This window comes from Mus pahari, chromosome 14 (genome assembly GCF_900095145.1).
Source record: "Mus pahari chromosome 14, PAHARI_EIJ_v1.1, whole genome shotgun sequence".
In the NCBI taxonomy this organism is placed as follows: domain Eukaryota; kingdom Metazoa; phylum Chordata; class Mammalia; order Rodentia; family Muridae; genus Mus; species Mus pahari.
The window spans coordinates 80,846,923-80,870,381 of NC_034603.1; the positions used below are offsets into that span (position 1 = coordinate 80,846,923).

The 23,459-nt window shown below is 48.0% G+C and overlaps 2 protein-coding genes across 3 annotated transcripts in view; one reads left to right on the top strand and one right to left on the bottom strand.

Moving 5' to 3' along the window:
- Sstr2 (somatostatin receptor 2) overlaps nt 1-3,432 on the top strand; it is a 6,829-nt gene extending 3,397 nt beyond the window's left edge. Inside the window, exons 2-3 of one of the 2 annotated variants that reach the window (XM_021214002.2) lie at nt 1,662-2,744; nt 3,080-3,432. In XM_021214002.2, the coding sequence (XP_021069661.1) occupies nt 1,752-2,744; nt 3,080-3,127 (1,041 nt within the window). In that variant the 5' untranslated portion in view covers nt 1,662-1,751 and the 3' untranslated portion in view covers nt 3,128-3,432. Of the gene's footprint in view, nt 1-1,661 lie in introns of both variants that reach the window. The other variant, XM_021214001.2, reaches the window with a different exon arrangement.
- Slc39a11 (solute carrier family 39 member 11) overlaps nt 1-23,459 on the bottom strand; it is a 420,215-nt gene that overhangs the window by 392,355 nt on the left and 4,401 nt on the right. The gene's annotated exons all lie outside the window — the stretch shown is intronic.

The window sequence follows — 23,459 nt, forward strand, 5'->3', positions numbered from 1 at the left end:
TTTTTTTTTTTTTTTTTTTTTTTTAAGCCGAGAACTGTGACACACTTCCGGCTGTCTCACTTTACGGCTTGACGTTTTTCCGCTGACTAAGAAGGGCCTACATCCCTCCCCTAGTTCCCTGGGTTTGTTTTTTTTTTTTTTGTTTTTTTTTTTTTTTTTGTACTAAGTCAGAGAACTGCAGGCAAAAGGTCTTTAGGAAAGGGCCTTCCCAAGCAGAGGTAGAGTGGAAAATGGAGAACATTGACATTAGAAAATCAAAACCAAGAGGAGGAGGGGAGGAGGAGGAGAAGAGAAGAGGAGAGGAAGAGAAGGAAGAGGAAAAGGAGGAAGAGGATAGGGCCTAAAACATCATTAAAAAAAAAAAAAAAAGCCAGACTCTTACTTTTAATATTGAAGACTATAACTTGATTCACTGTGTAGGCAGGCTTCAATAAATTAGAGATAATGAGACAGTGGGGGGGCAGGTAACGTTTATGAGGATCTGATTATGAGCCTGCACAATGCTAGGATTTGCACATACTTTCTCTTGTTTAACCTTCATGACACCCCTGTGTTGACAAAGGAGAGTTACAGCAGTTAAGGGCTGGGCATGAGGTCACGTGGGGCTCAACTCTGGAGCCCAAGTTTGTTCTCCCTTTAACTTCTTGAGTTTTCCCACCATGGGGGGGGGGTTCTCTGATGATGGCAGAAATTGAAATCAAGCCAGCATAGAGTTCTTCTTGGGGACCCCGAATGCTGGTGTCAGACCCCTCCAGGGTCAAGGGTTGAAACCCTCCAAGATCTGCAGTTTTACAGTCTGGACCAGTCAATTCCTTAGGGGTCAAAGTCTACGTGTTTGAAGCCATAGCCGTCCGCCACATGTGCGTCATCTAGGATGATGGTTTAACTCAAACCCTTCCCCCCACCATTGAAAAAAGACCTCAAAAAGTCTTCAGGCTGACAGGCGGGCTGGCAGCTAGACAGAAAAAAGAAAACTTGCTTTTCAATTGAAAAAAAAAATGCATAGAAGGGGAACAAGGGGTGGTAGCTCACTGTAACTCCAAGCAGCAGAAGCCCAGGCATGGGGAATGCTGCGCATGAAAGTCAGCTAAGGCTACATAGTGAACTCCAGGCTAGCTCAACTCAGGGAAGAAGGAGGAGGGGAGAGGGAGAGAGAGAGAGAGGAGGAGGAGGAGGAGGAGGAGGAGGAGGAGGAGGAGGGGAAAGAGGGAGGGATGTGGGAGGAAAAGAAAAGAAGGAAGGAGGGAGGGAGCGTGGGAGATGGCTCCGTCAATAAAGCAACTGACTTACAAGCAAGAAGACCTGTGTTCAACCTCCAGAACCACATAAAACTGCTGGTGTATGTGATGCAGATCTGCGATCACAGAGGTGGGGGAGGCAGTCACAGGTGGATCTCTGCAGCTCACTGAACAGCTAGTTCAAGCTACCTGGTGAAAAACCGTGACTCCAAAAAGGGTGGAGATATCAAACCTATGTAAACACACACACACACACACACACACACACACACACACACACACCACATGCAGCAGCACACATGAATACATGAAAGAAAGAGAAAGAGGGGGTTGGGGAATGTGAAACTAATAAGATGAACAAAAAAACAGAAGGAACCTAAGTACCCTGGAACTGAACGTTTCTTTCTCTGCCTCTTTTCCCAGATGTCGCACTCGACTCCTGGCCCCCAGAGCCCGGTGAGGCGAGAGGAAGATCTCTAGGCTGCTTGGTTCTAGACGGACTGGAAAGCAGTCATGGAGATGAGCTCTGAACAGTTTAATGGGAGCCAAGTGTGGATGCCCTCTCCATTTGACCTCAACGGCTCACTGGGGCCAAGCAATGGCTCCAACCAGACCGAGCCATACTATGACATGACAAGCAACGCCGTCCTCACGTTCATCTACTTCGTGGTGTGCGTCGTCGGGCTGTGCGGCAACACGCTCGTCATTTACGTCATCCTCCGCTACGCCAAGATGAAGACCATCACCAACATCTACATCCTCAACCTGGCCATCGCAGATGAGCTCTTCATGCTAGGACTGCCCTTCTTGGCCATGCAGGTGGCGCTGGTCCACTGGCCTTTTGGCAAGGCCATCTGCCGGGTGGTCATGACCGTAGATGGCATCAATCAGTTCACCAGTATCTTCTGCTTAACGGTCATGAGCATCGACCGCTACCTGGCCGTGGTACACCCCATTAAGTCAGCCAAATGGAGGCGACCCCGCACAGCCAAGATGATCAATGTGGCTGTGTGGTGTGTGTCTCTGCTCGTCATTTTGCCCATCATGATATATGCCGGCCTCCGGAGCAATCAGTGGGGCAGGAGCAGCTGTACCATCAACTGGCCAGGCGAATCCGGGGCGTGGTACACGGGTTTCATTATCTACGCCTTCATTCTAGGGTTCCTGGTGCCCCTTACCATCATTTGTCTCTGCTACCTGTTCATCATCATCAAGGTGAAGTCCTCTGGGATCCGAGTGGGATCATCCAAGAGGAAAAAGTCAGAGAAAAAGGTGACCCGAATGGTGTCCATTGTGGTGGCTGTCTTCATCTTCTGCTGGCTCCCATTCTACATCTTCAACGTCTCTTCCGTGTCTGTGGCCATCAGTCCCACCCCAGCCCTGAAAGGCATGTTTGACTTTGTGGTGATCCTCACCTACGCCAACAGCTGCGCCAACCCCATCCTGTATGCCTTCTTGTCTGACAACTTCAAGAAGAGCTTCCAGAATGTTCTTTGCTTGGTCAAGGTGAGTGGTACGGAGGATGGGGAGAGGAGCGACAGTAAGCAGGACAAATCCCGGCTGAATGAGACCACGGAGACCCAGAGGACCCTCCTCAATGGAGACCTCCAAACCAGTATCTGAACAACCCAGGAGGGCAACATGCACACACACTAGCCAAGCCCTGACTCCTGTCAGTGTATTTCCCATTCCCTGGCCTCCCCTACCCATCACACCCAGCTTCTAGAACAGAGCAGTGTTCTTCTACACGTGCCCCGTTCAGAGAACAGGATTTGAATCTGGCTTGTCCGAAAGTATACCCCTCTGGTCACGTCTCCCCTAAAGTGAACGTTTTCGTGCAGGCAGACAATTCAAAATCCGGAGAAGAGGACATCATTGCCTGGGTGTGACCTGGTGGAAAACAGCTGCCCGGCAAAAACCGGAAAAACCAAAACTAAATCAAAGTCCTGTGTGTATGTGTGCTAACACGCTATGTAATCTTGTGATCTGATATTTACATTTGTATATCCCTCTCCCCCCCAGTCACACAAATATGTCCTGTGCTTGTAAGCCCAAGTAGCTAGTTCGTGTGCATTTAGTATAGGTGGACATTTACCACAACGCTGAACCCGAAGAAAAGGACTTGCCACATCAAAGTCGGTCTAAGCTTCCAGCATCTCTCTTGCATGGGCCGTCCCCAGACACAGGAGAAGCATGAGCAGTATGTTCATAGAATAATATAATAATATGTTCATAGAATAATATAATATGGTTTTGTTAAAAAAAAAAAGTTGAAAGTAAGATGGTTTTGTATTCTTTATCCTAGAGGGCCCCTGTGCTATATACTCCTAGCCTGCGCCGGGAAGGGTGAAGGGTGTTTCATCAATTTCAAACAAGTTAAGTCGGAGTAAGAAGAGACGGTGAGAGCATTCTGTGAGAGTCAGAATGTAAACTCGGGTTTGCCTCTCAGATACAATCAGTTATTCATTTACCCAAAAGGACTTAAAGGGGTGTGGCCATAGAGCATGTCATTTATCAGGACAAAGCCTGCTTTGACATCAGATTATAGTCTTCTCTCCTCAGATTCCTTTAGCTTCGGAAGCCACTGGGGACGGGAGGGGTCAGGAGCCTGAGCGGCAAAAACCAGACTAGGATTCCCATGGGGAAACAATTCTCTCCTCAACACATCCCCGTGCCTGTGTGAGTTCACACACACACACACACACACACACACACACACACAATGAAAAGGAAAAGGAAGTAAAATTATACCTTTAAGGGAAACCATGAAGTTGTCTTGTTTTTAATGCCAGATAGGATTTCTTAATGAAAGAAAGCAGAAATGTAATTCCACAACTCCTTAAAGGTGTTTTGGGTCATCTTGTCCTCCATTAGTTTGTTCTTGGGGGCAGGTGATTGTTGTTTCTTCGTGTGTGTGTGTGTGTGTGTGTGTGTGTGTGTGTGTGTGTGTGTGCACACGCGCGCGCATGAGCACATGTGCTTCTGTGTGTGTAGGCTGGAGGCTGATACTCCTCCCTCCCTCCATCATGATTAACTTTACTGAGACAGGGTCTCTTGCTGAACACGAAGCCTTCTGGTCAAGTGAGCCAGCTTGCCTCGAGGATCCCATTTCCACCACTCAAGCTCTGGTATTATAAATGGTCGGCCACCCCCAGATGACAGTTTTATGTGCTCTAGGGATCCAGACTCACGTCCTCACACTTGGGCAGCAAATGTGTTATCCAAATAAGCCATCTCCCCAGCTCTCAGAGGTATTTTTATGAATTTATTATTAATGGGGGTGTGGCGCATTTGCCGTGGCACATGAGTGGATGGATGCCTGAACAACTTTATGGGGCTGATCCCTGCCTTCCACCAAATTCAGGTCACCAGGCTTGCTCAGCAAGCGCCTTCACCTGTAAAGTCATCTCCCCAGCTCTCAAATATGATCTCTAGGGCTGGAGAGATGGCTCAGTGGCTAAGAGCACTGATTGATCTTCCAGAGGTTATGAGTTCAAATCCCAGCAACTACATGGTGCCTCACAACCATCTGTAATGAGATCGGATGCCCTCTTCTGGGGTGTCTGAAGATAGCTACAGTGTACTTACATGTAATAAATAACTAGGTTAGAGCAAAGGGGGCTGGAGCAAGTGGGGGAAAAATATGATTTCTAAAGAATTTTATACAAAGTTGTGCATTATGAAATTCACAAAATTGAAGACTCAGCAACAGTGCTTATGAAACAATTAAGGCCAGCTAAAGGAGTATACAGGTGTGGGGGGGGGGTAAAGGCTGGGAGCCACACCCTTCCCAGGGACTGCTGTGTCACTGCCTTCCGCAGCTGTACATGCATGAGGTGTCATACAGGGAATGGATACAGGCTTGGATATGCTAATTAGGCTGTTCATTATTCATTTGATATGGTAATTAAGCAGTTCCTCCCACCACCGGTGATATTTCCCTCTTTGTGTATAAGAGACAAGAAACGATTAAGCCCTCAGCCCTTGGTTGACCACAGCTCTAGGATATGAAGAAATACGAGGGCAGGTGTGTGGATGGTGTTACCCACCCCAGGTTCAGTAAGCGTCACAGTTAGCATCCTGCAGGTAGACTTCGACTGTATTTTAACATGTGCTTTCTTCTTCTGGCTCCATAAGCAAGGACTGTTGAGTGGTCAGAATGGCTGACTGCTCTACCCGTAGCTAGCTTACCTTACTGGGCTGTGCTAATCTCCAGCTATGTCAATACCACCTGGCTCCCCAAAACTACTTGCTATTGCTTAGAAAGATACGTTCGGTGGGATTTATGATAGACAAATAAATCCACCCAAAAGTAAAAGTGCAACCATAAACCAAGACTACAGGGACAGCTGTTGCAAAAATCAATAAATAAACAAAAAAAGACAAGTGCATTCAGAAAAATCCCAGACTGTTACCAAAGGCAAAGTTAGTTACCTGTTCAGCTTTGGGCTGGCTTCTTGGCAGCCATAACTAATAGTGAGCCACGGCTTCCTTTTCTTTCGGATACAAACGGGGGAACTGGAAGGAAGCTCTACAGATTCACCTTTACCGTTGCCGCAATCGGAAATATTTGTCTTTGAAAAAAATGCCTTTTTTCCTCCCCTCACTTAGGAAATGGCTCTAAAAAAACCCAGAATGGTAGCAATCACTTCAGGAAGACAGGTCCGAGTAACGCTATAGTGCTCGTGTCCCCAAAGCTCGAGAAATTGCCTCCAACAAGGCTTTGATCCTAAGAAGCCATCAATAACCTCAAGATGGAATGTCTAAGCTGTGTCTGGGGGTACTCAGCAACAGGATGGTCATTTGAAGGCAGGAAAAAGAGGACTTTAATATCTGTGGTCCCGGGCTCGGAAATGATCTCACAAATTTGAAAACCTATGTTCCTATGTTCCCTGAATCCATGCAAAAAAAGTCAAGCACAAGTCATGTGATTCTAGCAATGGGGGAGCTGGGAGGTTAGACGCTCACTGGGCCTGTCCTACATGGTGAAGATCCAGGCCAACAAGACCCTGTCTCAAACAAAGAGTAGATGTGCCTAGCATTCAACACTAGGCTGACACACCACACCACACCACACCACACCACACACACACACACACACACACCCTGCCAACGCACAGCAGGCATGTACATGAACACACACAACATAGACACAAACACACACAAGATTAATAAACCATCCAGATAAGCCATTAGGTTCCATGATATGAAAATTTATGTTTCACCTGCTAATCCACCTATATTTATAATTTAATTAAATGTTAAAAAATATATTATTTTATACGTATGAATGTTTTGCTTGCATGTATGTCTGTGTACCATGTGCATGCCTGGTGCCTGTGGGAGCCAGAAGAGGGCATTAGATGTCCTGGTATGGGAGTTACAGATAGTTGTAACTAGGAATCAAACCTGGGTCCTCTATAAGAACAGCCAGCGATCTTAACCACTGAGCCATCTTTCCAGCCCCTGAAGATGACTTGTTTTCTGGATTTCTTTTATCAAAAAAAAAAAAAATCTTTTCATGTAAATGTTAACATAATTTTAGTTCAAAAAGTCACTCTTAGCTCTAATCCAGCATCATGAAGACAGATCCGATGGATCAAGGGGAAGTGGGTACAAGGGGCTAGAAGACCAGCTCAGCAGTTAAGAGCACTCGCCACTCTTGCAGAGCTTGGTTTGGTTCTAAGGACCCATGTTCTGGCTGCTCACCAAAACCTGGGACTCCAACTCTATGGATCTAACGCCCTCTTCTGGCTTCTGTGAACACCTGCACTCAGGCGCACACAAAGGGACACATGAACATAATTAAAAGTAAAATAAATCTTTAAAAAAAAAAAAATGCCTCGGATCGACTTTGTGATCCCTGATGGTCACATGGGTTTTATACTGACTACTACTCGCCTCCCAATAGAAGGGGTGGCTCAGGGCTGGTTAAGCCTACGCGGACTTAGCAGAAGAGGCATTGGTCGGCATTATCTGAGCACCGGGTGTTGAATGATGTTGGCTGTAGTTTTCAATACCAGAGAGCTGAGGAACCTTGGGCATGGAGTTGAATTCTGTATAGGGTTCGTGTCTTAGTTTAGAACATGCACCACATGTGATGAGCATAGTAGAGGTGAAATGGTAGGCAAAGGGGACTCCGTGGACCCGCCAAGAGAGGCTGGGGTGACTCCGTGGACCTGCCATGGCAGGCAGGGCGGGGGGGCGGGGGGGGACTCCGTGGATCCCCAGCACGCAGGGGGGACCCATGGACCCCCGGCACGCAGGGGAGACCCCTGGACCCACCGACCCGCCAAGGCAGGCAGAGGGGACTCTCTGGACCCGCGGAGGCTGTTTGCTTACACCGATCTGACCTCCTCCATGTGGCACAAGCGCTGCCTGCACACACTGTTGGCTCTAGCTTCCCAAATGTGAGGTGTGCAGCGTGAACACTGGGGTAGGTAGATAGGCAATGGCGGCTGAAGTCTACGTCCCCTCTACAACCAACTCCAAGGGTGACTGTTTAACGAAGGGAAGTCACAATGGGTGAGAGTCAAGCTTTTCTGCCTTGCTGAAGAAGTAAGGCCGGAGGATCCAAGCAGTTGCAGGGCGTGGCTGGAAAATCTGATTATGGCTTCTGATGTGTGTGTGCAGCCTCTTGGAGGTAAGTGCCAACAGGCCCAGCTCTTGAGCTTGTAAGGAATGACTTGGAATCGGTCACTTGCCTCATCCACATTTTTTGCCAGCTCCAAAATAACGAATTCCCCGGCAAATGTCTATCAACGCATATGTTTCTGTAAGAGTTCCTTTTCCCTCTGTGCACAAATTCCTGGGGACAATCCCATTGGCAGAGTCTCTTCATTTCTTCTTGTTGTTTCTCTAGAAGTTCATGTAGGGATGAGGATGACAGACTTCTGTAGCTGCCATTACCTACTGGATTCAGCAACCATTGGGCTGAGAATACTGTCTCAAAGACAAAGACTGCCCCCATAGCCATTCCGATGCTGTCCACCCCTTCCTGAACTCGGAGGGGTTGACCACTGGTGGGTGAGCCACTCGGTCTCTTAGAGACATCTCAGGCTGCATCTGGACTACACCCGAAAACAGGGCTAAATATTAACCAAGCCTTAGCCAAACCCACTGGAAAGCGGTATTGATTCTCCTAAGAGTATACTGTCATTAAAATGAAATTCGAGGGTTGGATCCCCGGCCCAGTGAGCACCTGCCTCCCGTTAGACAGAGCCCGGAAGCAGGAGGGAGCTGAAGGCACAGGCTCGGCTTCTAGTGCACATGGCCGACACACGGGTGGGGTCAGGCTACACTTTGCAACCGTCCCCTCCCTGACACAGATGGAGAGGAGAAGGACCGGACTTCTTTGCTGGGATACTAGTCTCCAGGAGGGAGAACTGCTCACTTCGATTGCTCCTGCCACCAGAACTGGAAGCAGAAAAGGAATGTCCCGGCTTACAGATCCAACTGCCTGGCCTTTTCACAAAGCCTGTTAGGAGATGTGATACGAGAGGCTGGAGAGATGGCTCAGAGGTCAAGAGCACTTGCTGCTCTTCCAGAGGACTTGGGTTCCAAGCATTGTGGCTCAAACAATCTTTGACTTCAGATTTAGAGGGTCTGATGCCCTCTTCTGGCCTCTGTGAGCAATAGACATACGTGTGGTATGCAGACATATGTGTAAGTAAAACACCAAAATAACATAAAAAGATAAGAGAGAGACAGAGACAGAGAGACAGAGACAGAGAAAGCAAGCGGAGATGAGGTGATACGATACAGGGGTTACTCGTGAAGGAATCAAGTGTCGTGCCACAGCCTGGTCCATCTGTTATACTGTGGCAGAGACCCCAGTTGCCTAAGCAATGGAGAACGTCCCTTGGCAGTAGAAGCCACTGATGAAGAAAGTAACATGGAGGTCAACAGAGAGCCCAGCCCAGGAGCAGGTCTACCAAAGGCCTTGCCAGCCTTACACGCAGCTCCTCACAAAGAAGATGCTGTAAAGGGCTGGGGCAGGGGCCCCAGAGGGCAACCACTAGTGCCACAGGAGCAAAATCCACATGATGTAACTGGCCATCAATCACCATGGACAGCAGGGCACTAGCCATGCCAAACCTGGTCAGTGATCCCTGTGCCTTATAGGTGGCTGGGGTGAATACCCCGTCCCCAGAGTTAAGTTCATTGCCAAGGAAGCTGATATTTTTCCCAAAGGTATATAGTTTCACATTGACAGTCTATTCAAATGGTCATACACCATGATGACACTTGGCTGTCTCAGAGGACAGTGTTCACAGAGTCTCCAGTCCCCTCCATCTCTGTTCTTCCTCCTCCTTGTGACATGTGTACACACATGTACTAGTAACACTCCTGCACATGGCTGCTACATGAGATACACATAGATGCATGTGTCAGGCCCATTTACTCATGTATGTGCATCTATTTGTCAGACACAGGAGTTCTGCATGCCAGATGTGGGCAGCACATGTGACGCTGTACACATGTACAAAGAAAGTGCATACATACATACATACATACATACATACATACATACATACATATATACACTATGTGTGTCGGTTAGGTGAAGCCTGGTTAGGTGAGGCCTTCAATGCAGACATTTCCCCAGTGGCTTTCAGTGAAGGAGAATACAGCTTGATTAACGCATTTAGATTCTAGAACTATGTGGGCTGAAATGTTGGCTCAGTGAACAGAGTGCTCACTGTATGAGCAAGAAGACCCATGTCGGGCTGGAGAGATGGCTCAGTGATTAAGAGCACTGACTGCTCTTCCAGAAGTCCTAAGTTCAAATCCCAGCAACCACCTAGTAGCTCACAACCATCTGTAATGGGATCCAACGCCCTCTTCTGGTGTGTCTGAAGATAGCTACAGTGCACTCATATAAATAAAATAAATAAATCTTTAAAAAAAAAAAAAAAGATCCATGTCCATGTGCCCAGACACTAGGTAAGGCTGGACATGGTAGTACATGTCTACAGCATTCCTCACAGAGATGGGAGGTGGACACAGGAGAATGCCCAGGAGCTTCCGGCATGCTGGTCTACTCTACACAGCAAGCAACAAGAGACCCTGCCTCAAACAAGGTAGAAAGTGAGAACCAATGGACAAGCTTGTCCATTGACCTCTATACCTGTGCCATGGTATGTGCTCCACCTCCAAGAACATGTGTGCATGCACACACACACACACACACACACACACACACACAACTCATATGCACACATATACACACACACATACAAACATGCACACATACATATTCACACATATACATATATACACACACAGAGGTCTAGAAAAATTCAATAATTCTGCAATGGGGAGAAATAATTGGGCACATGTCAACTTCCCACCCAGGATTCTAGATTCAGTCACAGCCTACTGTCCCTGCTACAAGCAGGTCACCTCAATTAAAGTCTAAAAGTTTTGTGAACACAGATAAACACAATATTTATTTAAAAGCGAAAAAGAAAAAAGTTGCCATAGACTGTGATAACACAGGCTGATAATCACTCTGTAGTCGACAAGCATAAAGCATACATACAGCTAACAGCAATGTTTCTCCAGAGAAATCACTGAAAATGACTTTAAGAGGGTCCCCAGCAAGTGCAGCATGTGCCAGCTTTTCTCAACCTGACACAGACCTAGACACAAGACAGAACCTCACCCGAGGAGTCGCCTCCATCAGAGTGGCCCATGGGTGTGTCTTTGGGGCATTTTTCCTAATTACTAATTGCTGTAAGAGGGCCCAGCCCACGGTGGGCGGTTCCATCTCTGAGCAGGTGATTCTGGCTGTATCAGAAAGGTAGCTGAGCAAGTCAGGAGGAACAAATACGCTGAGAAAAAAACACCAAAACCAAGGCAGCTTCGAGAAGAAAATGCTTAATCTGGTTTACAGCTTCCGAGGGTTTGAATCCATGATGGCAGAGCAAAGGCTGGGAGGCGGGAACAGCTGGGAGCTCACGCCTCAAGCCACAAGCAGGGGGCAGAGAATGCACAGGGTCAGGATTGGGCTTTTGGAACCTCGAAGCTCCTCTCCAGTGACACACTTCTTCCAATGAGACCACAGTGCCTAATCCCTCCAAATAGTGCCACCAACTGGGGACCAAGTATTCACACATATGAGCCCGTGTGTGTGTGTGTGTGTGTGTGTGTGTGTGTGTGTGTGTGTACACGCACGTGCTCATGGGTGTGCAATTCTCATTCAAACCACCACAGCAAGAGACTCTGGCCTCTGGCCTCCCTCACCTGGTTCACCTCTATGGCTCTGGATGGCTCCATGGGCTCACGCCATGGGCTTTCCTGGTACATATTAGTATCAGCTGGCCGTGTGTGTGTGTGTGTGTGTGTGTGTGTGTGTGTGTGTGTGTGTGTGTGTGATGTAACTCCTGTCTGTGATGAGATGAAGTCTGGCCTCCAGTGTTGAAGTTTGAGATCAATCAGTTAGCTGAGCTGCACCCACATTGTCAGGTGAGCCTTCTAGAAAAGAACAGCAGGAAGCCTTGGCCTCAGAGAAGCCATGAATGGAGAGAGGCCTCAAAAACACCCATTTTGCTTGGCCTCTGTCCAAAAGCTCTTTGGTTATTTAAAACAGTTACCTATATATACCTCTCTTCACATTCCCACCCAGGATATGACAGACCATGACACCTCCCTTCTTTTATCTCTGAGGCTTTATAAATCCGCAGTTAAGATTGGATGTGAAATGTACCTCACAGGCTCATATGGGTCCCAGCTGATCACAACATTTGAGAAGGTTGTGGAACCTGTAAGAGGCAGAGAGAGAGCGGTCTTGGGATTTTGTAACCTAGCCCCTAGTCTTGCTGGAGAAAGCGGCCTTGGGATTTTGTAACCTAGCCCCACTTCCTGCCTGCTCTCTGCTTGTAGACTGGGGATGCCACGTGACCTCCTGCTCCTGGCGCCATGCCATCCAGCCATGTGATCCGCAATCAACCTTCCTCCCAAGTCGCTTCTCTTAGGTATTAACAATGCAAGGTGGCAGACGGGACATCCTCACCCCCACAAGGGGCAATGTTCCCATCCTTTCCGGGGTAGAACATCTCTAGCCCAACCGAACACACACAAAATGCGGTCTGGCACCAGCACTGCACCTTGGGGCTGCCGGGCAGACACAGAAGTTGGCTGGAAGGTTCCAGGGCTTTTCCAGCTCCAGGATGTACCGACGACGACGACGACGACGACGACGACGACGACGACGACAAGGAGAACATCCTACTCGCTGAGGAGGAACTCAATGGGGCCGATGCGGTAAGCCGCTTCACCAGGAGAGTCTGGTTGGGAAGCTGGCTTCCCCGCAAAGAGAGCCGGGAAAGCTAACATAAGCCACGGAGTTTGAAGCCAGCCCGGGGGGGTGGGGGGGGGGATGTAGTAAGGCTACAAAGAAAGAATAGTGCCATGGTCTAAAGAAGCCCAGGTACACTTGGTAAAGTCAGTGTTTCTGTACTAGTACAGATTGTCTGTCTGTCTGTCTGTCTGTCTCTCTCTCTCTCTCTCTCTCTTTACAATTTATCATATCAGAGTACTTTTCTATATCTACCTCATTCCACCAACCTTTCAAAACTGTGTCTTCAAGCCAGACATGATGGTGCACATGGGTAATCCCAGCACGGAGGAGGGAGACAGAGGCAGAGCTTAGGGCCAGCCTGAGCTGCATTGTATCTGCCTTAAAACTAACAAAACAGCATGAAAGTGTTATAAAAAAAATTCAAGCTGGAGAGGTGACTCAGTGGTTTAGAGCACTGGCTGCTCTTGCAGAGGACCCAGGTTCAGTTCCCAGCACCCACATAGTAGCCTACAACTGTCTGTAACTACTGTCCTGGGGGTTCTGGTGCCCTCTTCAGGCCTCCACAGGAACTGCAAGTGCATAGTGCAGGCAAAACACCCACACACATACAACAACAAAAAAGATTTTTAGAGGACTGGAGAGATGGCTCAGTGGTTAAGAACACCAACTGGCTGGGCAGTGGTGGCACACACCTTTAATCCCAGCACTTGAGAGGCAGAGGCAGGCAGATTTCTGAGTTCGAGGCCAGCCTGGTCTACAGAGTGAGTTCCAGAGCTACACAGAGAAACCCTGTCTTGAAAAAAAACAACAACAGCAGCAACAACAATATATCAACTGCTCTGCCAGAGGTCCTGAGTTCAATTCCCAACAACCACTTGGTGGCTCACAACCATCTGTAATGGGATCCTATGCCCTCTTCTGGTGTACATAAAATAAATAAGTAAATCTTAAAAGGTTTTTAAAATTAAAATCAAAGTTTTGTTTATTTATTTATTTATTTGTTTGTTTTGGTTTTTTGAGACAGTGTTTCTCTGTGTAGCCCTGGCTGTCCTGGAACTCACTTTGTAGACCAGGCTGGCCTCAAACTCAGAAATCCGCCTGCCTCTGCCTCCCAAGTGCTGGGATTAAAGGCATGCGCCACCATGCCCGGCTTAAAGTATTTTTTAAATCTCTCTTTTTAAGAATTCTAAGTCAGGTAGTGGTGACACATGCCTTTAATCCCAGCACTTGGGAGTTAGAGGCAGGTGGATCTCTGTAAGTTCAAGGCCAGCTTGGTCTACAGAGAAAGTTCCAGAATATCCAGGGCTATACAATGAAACTATATGTTGAAAAACAGAAAGGAAGGAAGGGAGGGAGGGAGGAAGGAAGGAAGAATTCTATAATACCTCCCTTAAACTATTAGTGAGTGGTCCTCCATTCTCGTAACACACAGCTGGGAACTGATTCCAAGGGGATGAACCCCTGGAGAATCTGAGTCCTGTGCCTGACGGACGGTTCAGAGCCAGGATCACCTTTTCTCCATCTCTTCCTCCTTTTGGACTTTAAATGGTTGTGACATGAGTTTAATCTGTAGTTGAGCCAGAGAAAAAGACCCTTAGAACAAATAGCTAATGAAGACTGGGCTCCCATCTGTTCCAGCATAGAACAGGATATGTGCCAGCTCAGCCAGCCAGCCAGATCCCAGGAATGAAATCACTCCATCTGATGAATGGCCAAAACCAAGGGATAATTCAACTGCCCAAAGACTGGAAGCCCCCATCCCTCTCCGGTTTCCAATTTGCCAAAAGCATCTCGCTAATAGAGAGCGGCAGGGCCTGGGGAGATGGCTCAGACCCTTGTGAAAAGATGGGGTCTGAATTCCAATTCCCAGCACCCAAGTTAGGGGCAGGAGCTGTAATTAGTGGTCTATAATCCCAGTGTTAGAAAGGCGGGGACAAGAGGATCCCACAGGATTGATGGACAGCCAGCCTAGCCAATTGATGAGTTACAGATTCGTTGAGAACCACTGTGTCAAAAAACGACGGTGGAGAAGGGCTGAAGGGATAGCTCGGGAGTTCTGAGTACTTGCTGCTCTTGCAGAGGGCCTGGATCCACACGGAGGCTCACAGCCATCTCTAACCCCAGTTCCATCAGACCCTAGCACCCTCCCTGGCCTCTGCGGGCACCAGGCAAACGTGCAGTCTACACAGATATATGCTGGCAAATATTCATGCATGTACAGGGTTTTTCTAAGTGGAAGAAAGTAAGTAAACACCCAACACTGACCTCTAGCCTCCGCACACATGGGTACACACATACCTACACACACGCATGTGCACCCAACACACACGCATACACAAAATGGTTAGCAGAGCGTATAAACTCACTTTTAAAATTGGCTTAAAGTTTGTTGAACTTGACACTGTGCATGTGTCCCCGTATACTTCCTCGTTTCTAACGCACCCATCATTCCCTGGCTGTCACCAAAGAAATGGTGGCAGCCTTTTACAAAGAGGAGACCAGTCGTCAAGAGGGACTGAACATTCTTATGTGCACACACACATACTACATCTCCCTTTCCAGGTTTTGCTGCGGACATTATCTTGTGTCTTTTCCTGAAGGTGGTAGTGATGCTGTCTTTGGGGTCACCACCCATATTTGAGAACTGGATGGGGCCTCCCTTCTCCTTCCATGCCCTGTGGATTTGAGGAAACCCAGGGCACCAGGAGAAGCCTTAGCAGTTCAGGCTGTAGAAAGAGCCCCAACTACATCATTGGTGGTTTCCATAGACATGGTGACAAAATTGCCATAGCCTATCACTAGGCTTTTTTCTCTGTTCCTAAGATTGTTCTTACATGTTCTTATGATTTTCAACATTGGTTTTCTTGCTGATCTGCCATCCCCACCTGCCAGCTTTTAAATGGAAAGCCCGAATCCACTTTCCTGTCCTTCCTATGCATCTCTGTTGCCTGTTTAGCTTTCAGATACGCTGACCTCCACATCTGCCATTAAAGTAATTATACAGCACTAATACTAAAAAACAAAGGGCAAACACTTCTTTTTTGGTGACTTAATTTTTAAACATTTCCAAATGTGCCGTCTATGAGGCACTTTCCAAGGAAAACGCAGTCCCCAGCAAAGGAACTCAAGCTGAAGTCTGTTTATTACAGCTGCCATGGAAACTTCCCCCACCCCGTCCCCATTTCCCTCTAGAAGAGAGCTTGCATGCTCAAGAAAATGGGTTAGCATCTTACCAAATTTAACCATCCTTTCATCTCCATGAGCTTGAACTAGAGATGGTGAGAGAATTTTGTCATTTGTTTGAAAACTCTCTGTCCACAGAAAGCCTATGAGTGGAAGGAAAAGAAGGAGAGGAAGTGAGGGGGAGAAGAAGGGAGCCAAGGAGAGAGGGAAGGAGGAAGATGTTGAAAACGGACAGATACTTTCGGATCTTGCTTGCTTGGATCCTCGGAGGTCAGGGACTACATCTGATCCCACTCCAGGTCGTGTAAACAGCACCACCTGCTCAGTGGAGGGCAGGTGACAACATCAAGCAGGGACTTGGTGACAACCAAACTACGGAGAAGTGCTGAGAGTTTGGAAACTGGTCCAAGAAACAACTTATCATCTCATTATCCTTTCTTCCAAATCCAAACCAATTACCAGTTGCTTAGATAGTCTTAATTATCAATTAGAAGCTGGGCTTAGTGACATGGCCTTGTAATCCCAGGGAGGCAGAGGCAGGAGGATCAGAAACCCAAGCCCTCCCTGGCTACATAGCAAGTTCAAAACAAGCCTGGGCTACTTAGCAAGACCCTATCACAAAAAGTAGCCCAGGTGTGGGAGTGCATGCCTTTAATCTCAGCACTCAGGGAGACAGAGGCAGGCAGATCCCCGTGAGTTGAAGGGCTAGCCTGGTCTATATAGTAAGTCCCAGGCAAGCCAGGACTACAGTGAGATCTCTCTCAAACATAAAAAGATAAATAAAACAACTTAAAATTAATTAAAACAGAGGCTGGAAAGATGACACAGTGGTCTTAAAGAGGACCAGAGTTTGGCTCCCAAAGCATGTGGAAGCTCACAACTGTGTGCTCTAGGCATGCAGTGAAGACAGTACTCATACATATATGTTGGGTGTGGGTATAGGGGAAAGTGGGGGAAGGAGAGAGCCCGCGTCCCTCCAGAGTTCCTGTGCTCAGGGCAGGCAGATGTGGGAGGACTGCCGGGCGCTTTCCACTCAGCTCTGGGTGGGCATTTAGCTGTGTGAAGCCACTGACCCCACATGGTGGGGATGGACAAGGGGCAGCCCCCGGTACCAGGGGTCCTGGGGCGACACTCTCGGCCCCTGGAATTATGGGAAGAGGGCAGAGGGAGAGAAGTTCCCACGCAGGTGAGAGTCCTTAGTCCTGTCCATGGCTGGAGAGCAGGAAGGCCTTCTGGTGGGAGGTTAGACTCGGCTCATGAGAAGAAAGCCTATTCCATCGTCCAAGCACAGTGGGCCTTGATGAGCAGAGACAGTCTACGGTTTTAGAGCTTTATTGTAGAAAGGCAGGGGGAAAGAGAGAAGGTAAAAGAGAGAGAGAGAGAGACTGGCCATGGCCAAAAGGAGAGAAAGGGGAGAGAGAGAGAGAGAGAGAGAGAGAGAGAGAGAGAGAGAGAGAGAGAAGAAAGGCTAGAGAGTAAGAAGTTAGAGTAAGAGGTTAGAAAATAAGAGGGAGAGGAGAGAGGGAGAGAGTAAGAGAAAGAGACTAAGGAAAGTGAAAGGCTTAAGAGAGTGAGGAGGGGCCAAGCAGCCCCTCATACAGTGGGTTTGCTATCTTGCTGTTGCTAGGTAACTGGGAGGCGTCTAGTCTGAAGGTCAGAACTCGGCAGACAAGCGACCAGAAGGTTCCCGGGCAATCATGTCTTCCTAACTCTATACACAACATCCACAAGTGCAAAGGTGTCACACTTTGGGGGGAAGACACCAATGTTGGATTTGAATACAAATGAACTCATGGTACTGCAGACCCAGTCAAAATCAGGAGGACATAGGCCCTAGCAGACAGCTACAGCTATTGTTCTGCTAAGTGGACGTGATGTGCCCATCAAATTGCCTCCTGGAGGATCATGTTTCTATTTATCTGACAGTGCTGCTGCTGGCCTTTGTGATCTGAGGGGTTTCTGCCTGCAGTGGATGGCAGCTAATGCCAGGCTCTTGATTGGTCTAAGTGCTGAATAACCACTGAATGCTCGACCTTAACTGTGTCCGTGTACCACTAGGTCCAAGGCTTTCAGAAAGTCAAGGAAGACCAGAAGAAAGGATGTAAGAGCAGGATGAAGAGGTGGAGAGTCAGGAAACTGTTGTCCCAGATGCTCTGAGGAATGCTACTCACGTAACAACTCATGTAACAACTCATGTAACAACTCAGTAGCGACAAGATTGAGTCCATCTTTCTGTGGGGATGCAGAATGGGGGCGGAGTCATGCAACCACTCAGTAGCGACAAGATTGAGTCCATCTTTCTGTGGGGATGCAGAATGGGGGCGGAGTCATGCAACCCTGCCTCTTAGGCAGTTAACAGTTGCTGGGGAAACTAGAGGCATTTTCCTCAGTGTTGCCAGTGGTTAAGTGGCCCATGCTCCCCTGAAGAGCCCCTCACATGTGCTGTGAAAGCAACCCTGATTAAAATCACCGGGTCACCAAAAACGACCTCAAAGTAAATGGGGGAGGGTGACTAATTAGGAAAGAGAAGGGATGGATGAGAGAAGGAAGGGTGGAGGGAAACAAAAATGAATATAAGCAAAGTGAGTTATCTACACGTACGAAAAAGACCTAACAAAGCCCGCCTATATACATCACTGTGCGCTGATGAGAAAAATTAAAAACAATAATAACAAAAACATGTTTGGGGCTAGAGAGATGGCTCAGTGGTTAAGAACACGGGCTGTTCTTCCAGAGGATCCCGGTTCAATTCCCAGAAACAACATGGTGGCTCATTCCCATGGGCAACTCCAGTTCCAGTTCTTTTAACACTCTCACACAGATCCGCGCAGGCAAAACAGCACCAAACACAAAATCAAAATATATTATATACATATATATATATATATATATATATATATATATATATATATATATACACACACACACACACACAATCTTATAAAGAACAGTGAAGATGAACTCAACATGAATTTTCACTCTCTCCTTTAGAAATTAGAGTGAGAGGCAGTGTGACCATTTTCAGGTACATTTTTTAGCATGCCAAAAAAAAAAAATCACTTAGTTACAAAGTTAAATTGTTCATGTATCCCCCAAATACTGGATGTCAAGTATGTGCCAAAGGCTGTTCTAAAAAGCTGGGAATTCAGGAAGACAAAAGACAGTTCTTTGTTCCTTGTAGTAGGAGACATTTGAGTCAAAGCATGCAAGCTGACCTGTGAGGTAGTTCAGGAGAAGGCGTTCTTACCAAGACTGACAACCTGAGTTTGGTCCCAGAACCCCACGAGGTGGAAGAAGGTAAGTGACTCCTGCAAGTTGTCCTCTGATTTCCATTTGCACAGACTAACACACATAATATCCCGTGTGTGTGTGTGTGTGTGTGTGTGTGTGTGTTGTGTGAATGTATGTGTGTATGTACATATGTGTGTATGTTTGTGTCTATATACGTGTGTGTCCATATGTGTGTATGCATGTACATGTGTTTATGTGTGTGTGTATGTATGTATGTATGTATGTTTGTGTCTCTGTGTGTGTGTGTGTGTGTGTGTGTGTGTATAAAATACACAAATAAATGACCTTGGAATTTGAGTGCAGTGGCAAATGTTTCAGTGAAAACACATAGGCAGCAAAGGCTGGGGCTCCAGTTCCAGAGAGAGACAGCTGACTTACACAGCAGCTCCTCATGATTGGGAGAAAATTAAAAACCGCCCTGCCCCAATTCCCCGCTCCACAAAGATAAGAAGCAGGCTCCAGCTCTGAGCACTGGAGGATGGAGAAAGCAGAGTAAAGATGTTCGCACAGTGAAGCTTGGTCGGTGTGAGCCTCCATTATTTCACCTGCAGTGGTCCAGGCTGGCTTCCCAGCCTGGGGTGATCTGGCAAAAGGAACAGCAAGAATGAAAGCCCTAGGAGGGAGGGACCAAGCCTCAGCTTACAGAACCAAAGACCAGGGAGGCTGCAGATGGAGGGAGGAAGGAGGGGGGAAGGAGGAAGAAGGAGGAGGAGGAAGAAGGAGAAAGCACAAAAGAGAAGGAAGGAAGAGAAGGGAGGAGGAAGAAGAGGAAGGAGGAAGAGGAGGAGAAAGGAGGAGACTGGGCTTTGAAGGTTGTCACCACTGCCTCTGACCAAATGAAAGAATGGTCTGGTTTTGTGCAGTAGATACTCAAGGCCTTAACCATTCAGAGATGAACAGAGAGGATCCAGCTGGCTTTTGCAGCAAGAAGCAGGAACTAAAGGGGGAACAGAGTAGAAACCGGAGGAACTGCAGGCTAACTCTGGTTCCACTGAGACGCTGGTGACTTGATTCACCATGGTAAAAGCACAGATGAGAAAGAACGGGTCCATGCGCCAGGGATGGTGAGTGAGCACTGGCTGTCTGCTTGGTTTGGTCCATAGGCCCTATGGACTGGACCATGGCCACTCCCAGGCAAGCATCTACTGCCTATTGCTAGTTTTACATGGCTGTGGCTTTGACAATGGCTGTGCCACAGAGACCATGGGAGCTGCTAAGCCTTTAGTTTGATCCCTAGCACCACGTGAAATGGGTCTGTTGTGCGTGCCTATGATCCCACTGCACTAGAAGCAGAGGCAGGAGGATCAGAAGTTCAAGGGCATCCTTGGCTATGTAGTAAGTTTGTGGCCAGCCTAGACTCCACAAGATCCTATCTCCAAAAAGAAAATGACAGCTTGGTAGATTTCGAGGTAGGACTCTGAGGCCATTCGCAGAAGGACACACTGGGGTGGAAAGATGCAAGAGGACAAGCCGAAGTCAGACCTAAATAAATGTTCCCGGCAGCATCCGGCACGCCGCTAGCATCCGGCACGCTGCTAGCCCACATGGCAGGAGCATGCACAGCCAACACAAATGGAGGACCTCAGACCCAGGGAGCCCAGACATGCAGGCTCCTTCACCAGAGATGCTTGCCTCGCTGTTAGCGGAAGGGAATCTCTCAGGTATCTGCAAACAGCCAAGTCAATCACCAGCCCCTACTCCCACAAACGTCACCTCCAGCAGACGCAGGCTGATAAATGCTGCCATAAAGATAAGATGTCAAGACAGCAAGCATTAACCTCACTGGCATCTCCGACCAAGAGTAAACACCCAACATCTGAGTCCCACTGGACACGTGTGTAGGATTCAGCCTTCTATGCAACCCGACATGGCCTTCACTGACACTGTCTCTCCGCTTCCTCAACACCACCTCCCTCTGTAAGACCCCGAAAGGAGGGACTCCTTCTGGTCCGGTACTCTCTCGGGTCCCCAGTAATTCGAAATACACCTTTTACACCTTGCTGTAAATCACATGAGATACTTTATTTAACGAGGCCTCGGGCCGACTCCTATCTCACGCAGGAGACAGAGGAGTCGACCCCGACCCTCAGAAGTAAGGGGTTTTTGTAGGGTTAGGGTTGGGGGGGGGGGCAGGAGAGTTTGTGCAGCCACCAGTGATTGGCTCATTTGAACATACAATGCAACAAGATAGTACAGCCAGCCGGAGTGGCAGAATTCCAGAGGCCGGGGGCCTAGTCTGGGGCACCTCTGGTCAGTGTGTGACCCTGAGTGAACCGGGGTGAGATGCCTCCTTGGCAGAGTTTATGAGCTAACCTTGACAGCCCCGGCTGGCTCCGGCACTCCCTTATCTGTATGGCCTTGTTAGTCTCAGCGGCCGGGTGGGCTCCGTCTTTACAGTGTTCGGCCTTGAGCCTTTGAATTTTCTTTCAGTCTCAAACATAGGAAGATGGGTGCCTGGCTGGGGCAGCTGAGATAATTGCCTAGCTAGCTGTCAGGTGGAGGAACAGAAGACCCTCAGCTGCCCTAAGAGAACAAAGGCTCTTTACTAGCCACATTCCTAATGATCTAGGGAACAGGTTTTGAGGAAGTCTTAAAATTAGGGCTCTACACCTCCACCCCCTTTTCTCCTTCTTTCTTGCTTCCTCCTTTAGCCAGAGCTAAATTTCTGATTTCCACTTTAAGTGAGTCTCTCTCTCTCTCTCTTCCTAACTATCTCCTGAGCATGCACAAGAAAGTGACTACCATTCCCTCCGACAGAAGGAATGTGGGGGAGGGGCACAAAGCTGACAGCCCTTTCAGGTCTATGTATACATGCGGGAACAGAGCCATCTCATATCTAGGAGGAGTTTGGGATGGGTTGGTGCAGGATCTGGATGAGAGTGCTCTCTAGCACACAGATTTCTTTCTACCTGCCTTTTCCTGTGCATCCTTTATATAGACACCTTGGCACTATATCACCTAAATGCATGGCAGATATCCAAAGTATCAGGTTTGAATGAGAGCCAAAGTTCATGGGACCATTTCCCAGGCCCCCTGGTCACAGACTGCCCCAAGGAGACACAGTATCTGTGAAAATCTGTCAAAAACCTGTGACTGTAACAAAATACCTGAGGCAAACAACTTATAGAGAATGGCTACTTTTCATCCAGTTTGAGTGATTGGTTGAACCCATTGCTTTGGGCCTAAAGTGAGGCAGCACATCACAGTGGGAGCACATCACAGTGGGAGCACATCACTGTGGGAGCATGTAGCAGAAAAGTGCATGTACCTTACGGCCTGAAAGCAAAGATCAAGCAAGGAGGTGGCAAAGATTTCACAGTTCTCTTCAAGGGAATGCTCTCAATGACCTCAGAGTTCACATTAGACCCTACATCCCAGAAGTACCCTAGGGACAAAACCTCTTGTCTGGAGGGACCTGAGGGGGACACTCAATGGCTAGAGAGTTGGGTCAGCCATTATAAGCACTGGCTGCTCTTTCAGGACACCTGGATTCTGTTCCTAGCATCCTATGGTGGCTCCCAACTCTCTGTATGCAACTCTCAGAGGTTTTGACACCCTCTTCTAGCCTCCATGGGCACTGCATGCATGTAGTGCACAGACATACATGCAGACGAAACACCCACATGCATAAAATAAAAATAAGTTGATTTTTTTTTTAAGTAAGGAAGAGCCAAGCAAGATGACACTCACCTATGACCCCCATGCATTCAAGAGGCTGAGGCAAGAGAATCTTATGCTCAAGGTCAACCTAGAGCTAGACAAGGAAACCCTGTCCCCCTCCTCCACACACCCAAACCACAAAACCAGAAACACAAGCATGCCCTCTCACACCTGCATGCCCTCTCACACCTGCAACCCTAGCACTCTGGAGGCTAAAGCAGGGGTATTGTAATGGACCAGCTCTGGCCACATGCTGAGCTGCAGGCCAGCCTGAGGAGAGGAACAAAACAAGCTGAAGATAAGTCTTACCCTTCAGTGTCCTCAGTGAGGCAAAGGTACACACAGACAAGCCTAAAGAAAAACACGGTATGTCCCCAGCTTGGAGAGACAGCCCCCCCCTCCCTTAATGTCCGGATATTTGCCCAGCAGGTATGGCAGTGACCTCAGCTCAGGGGGAGTGAAGGAAACTGGGGGGACCATGTGAACGCTGGTCAGTTGGGTCATCTTAACATTCTGAAATCTTTCTTTAAAGCTAATCAGGAGACGACGGCAGTAAAAGATAAGGCCTACTAGAGTCGAGCTGACCGGCAAGTCCCTGGAGCCGAGTGTCCCTATCTGCTCTTCTGCTGCTCAGATCAAACATTCTGGCCACAAACAACTTGGGGAATTATTTCATCGTACAGAGAGAGAATCTCTTGTTGTCTGTGGGAAGCATTACCTGTCAATAAAAAGCCCATGGCCTATTAGCCATGGCAGAAAATAGGAGGTGGGAATTCTGGTAG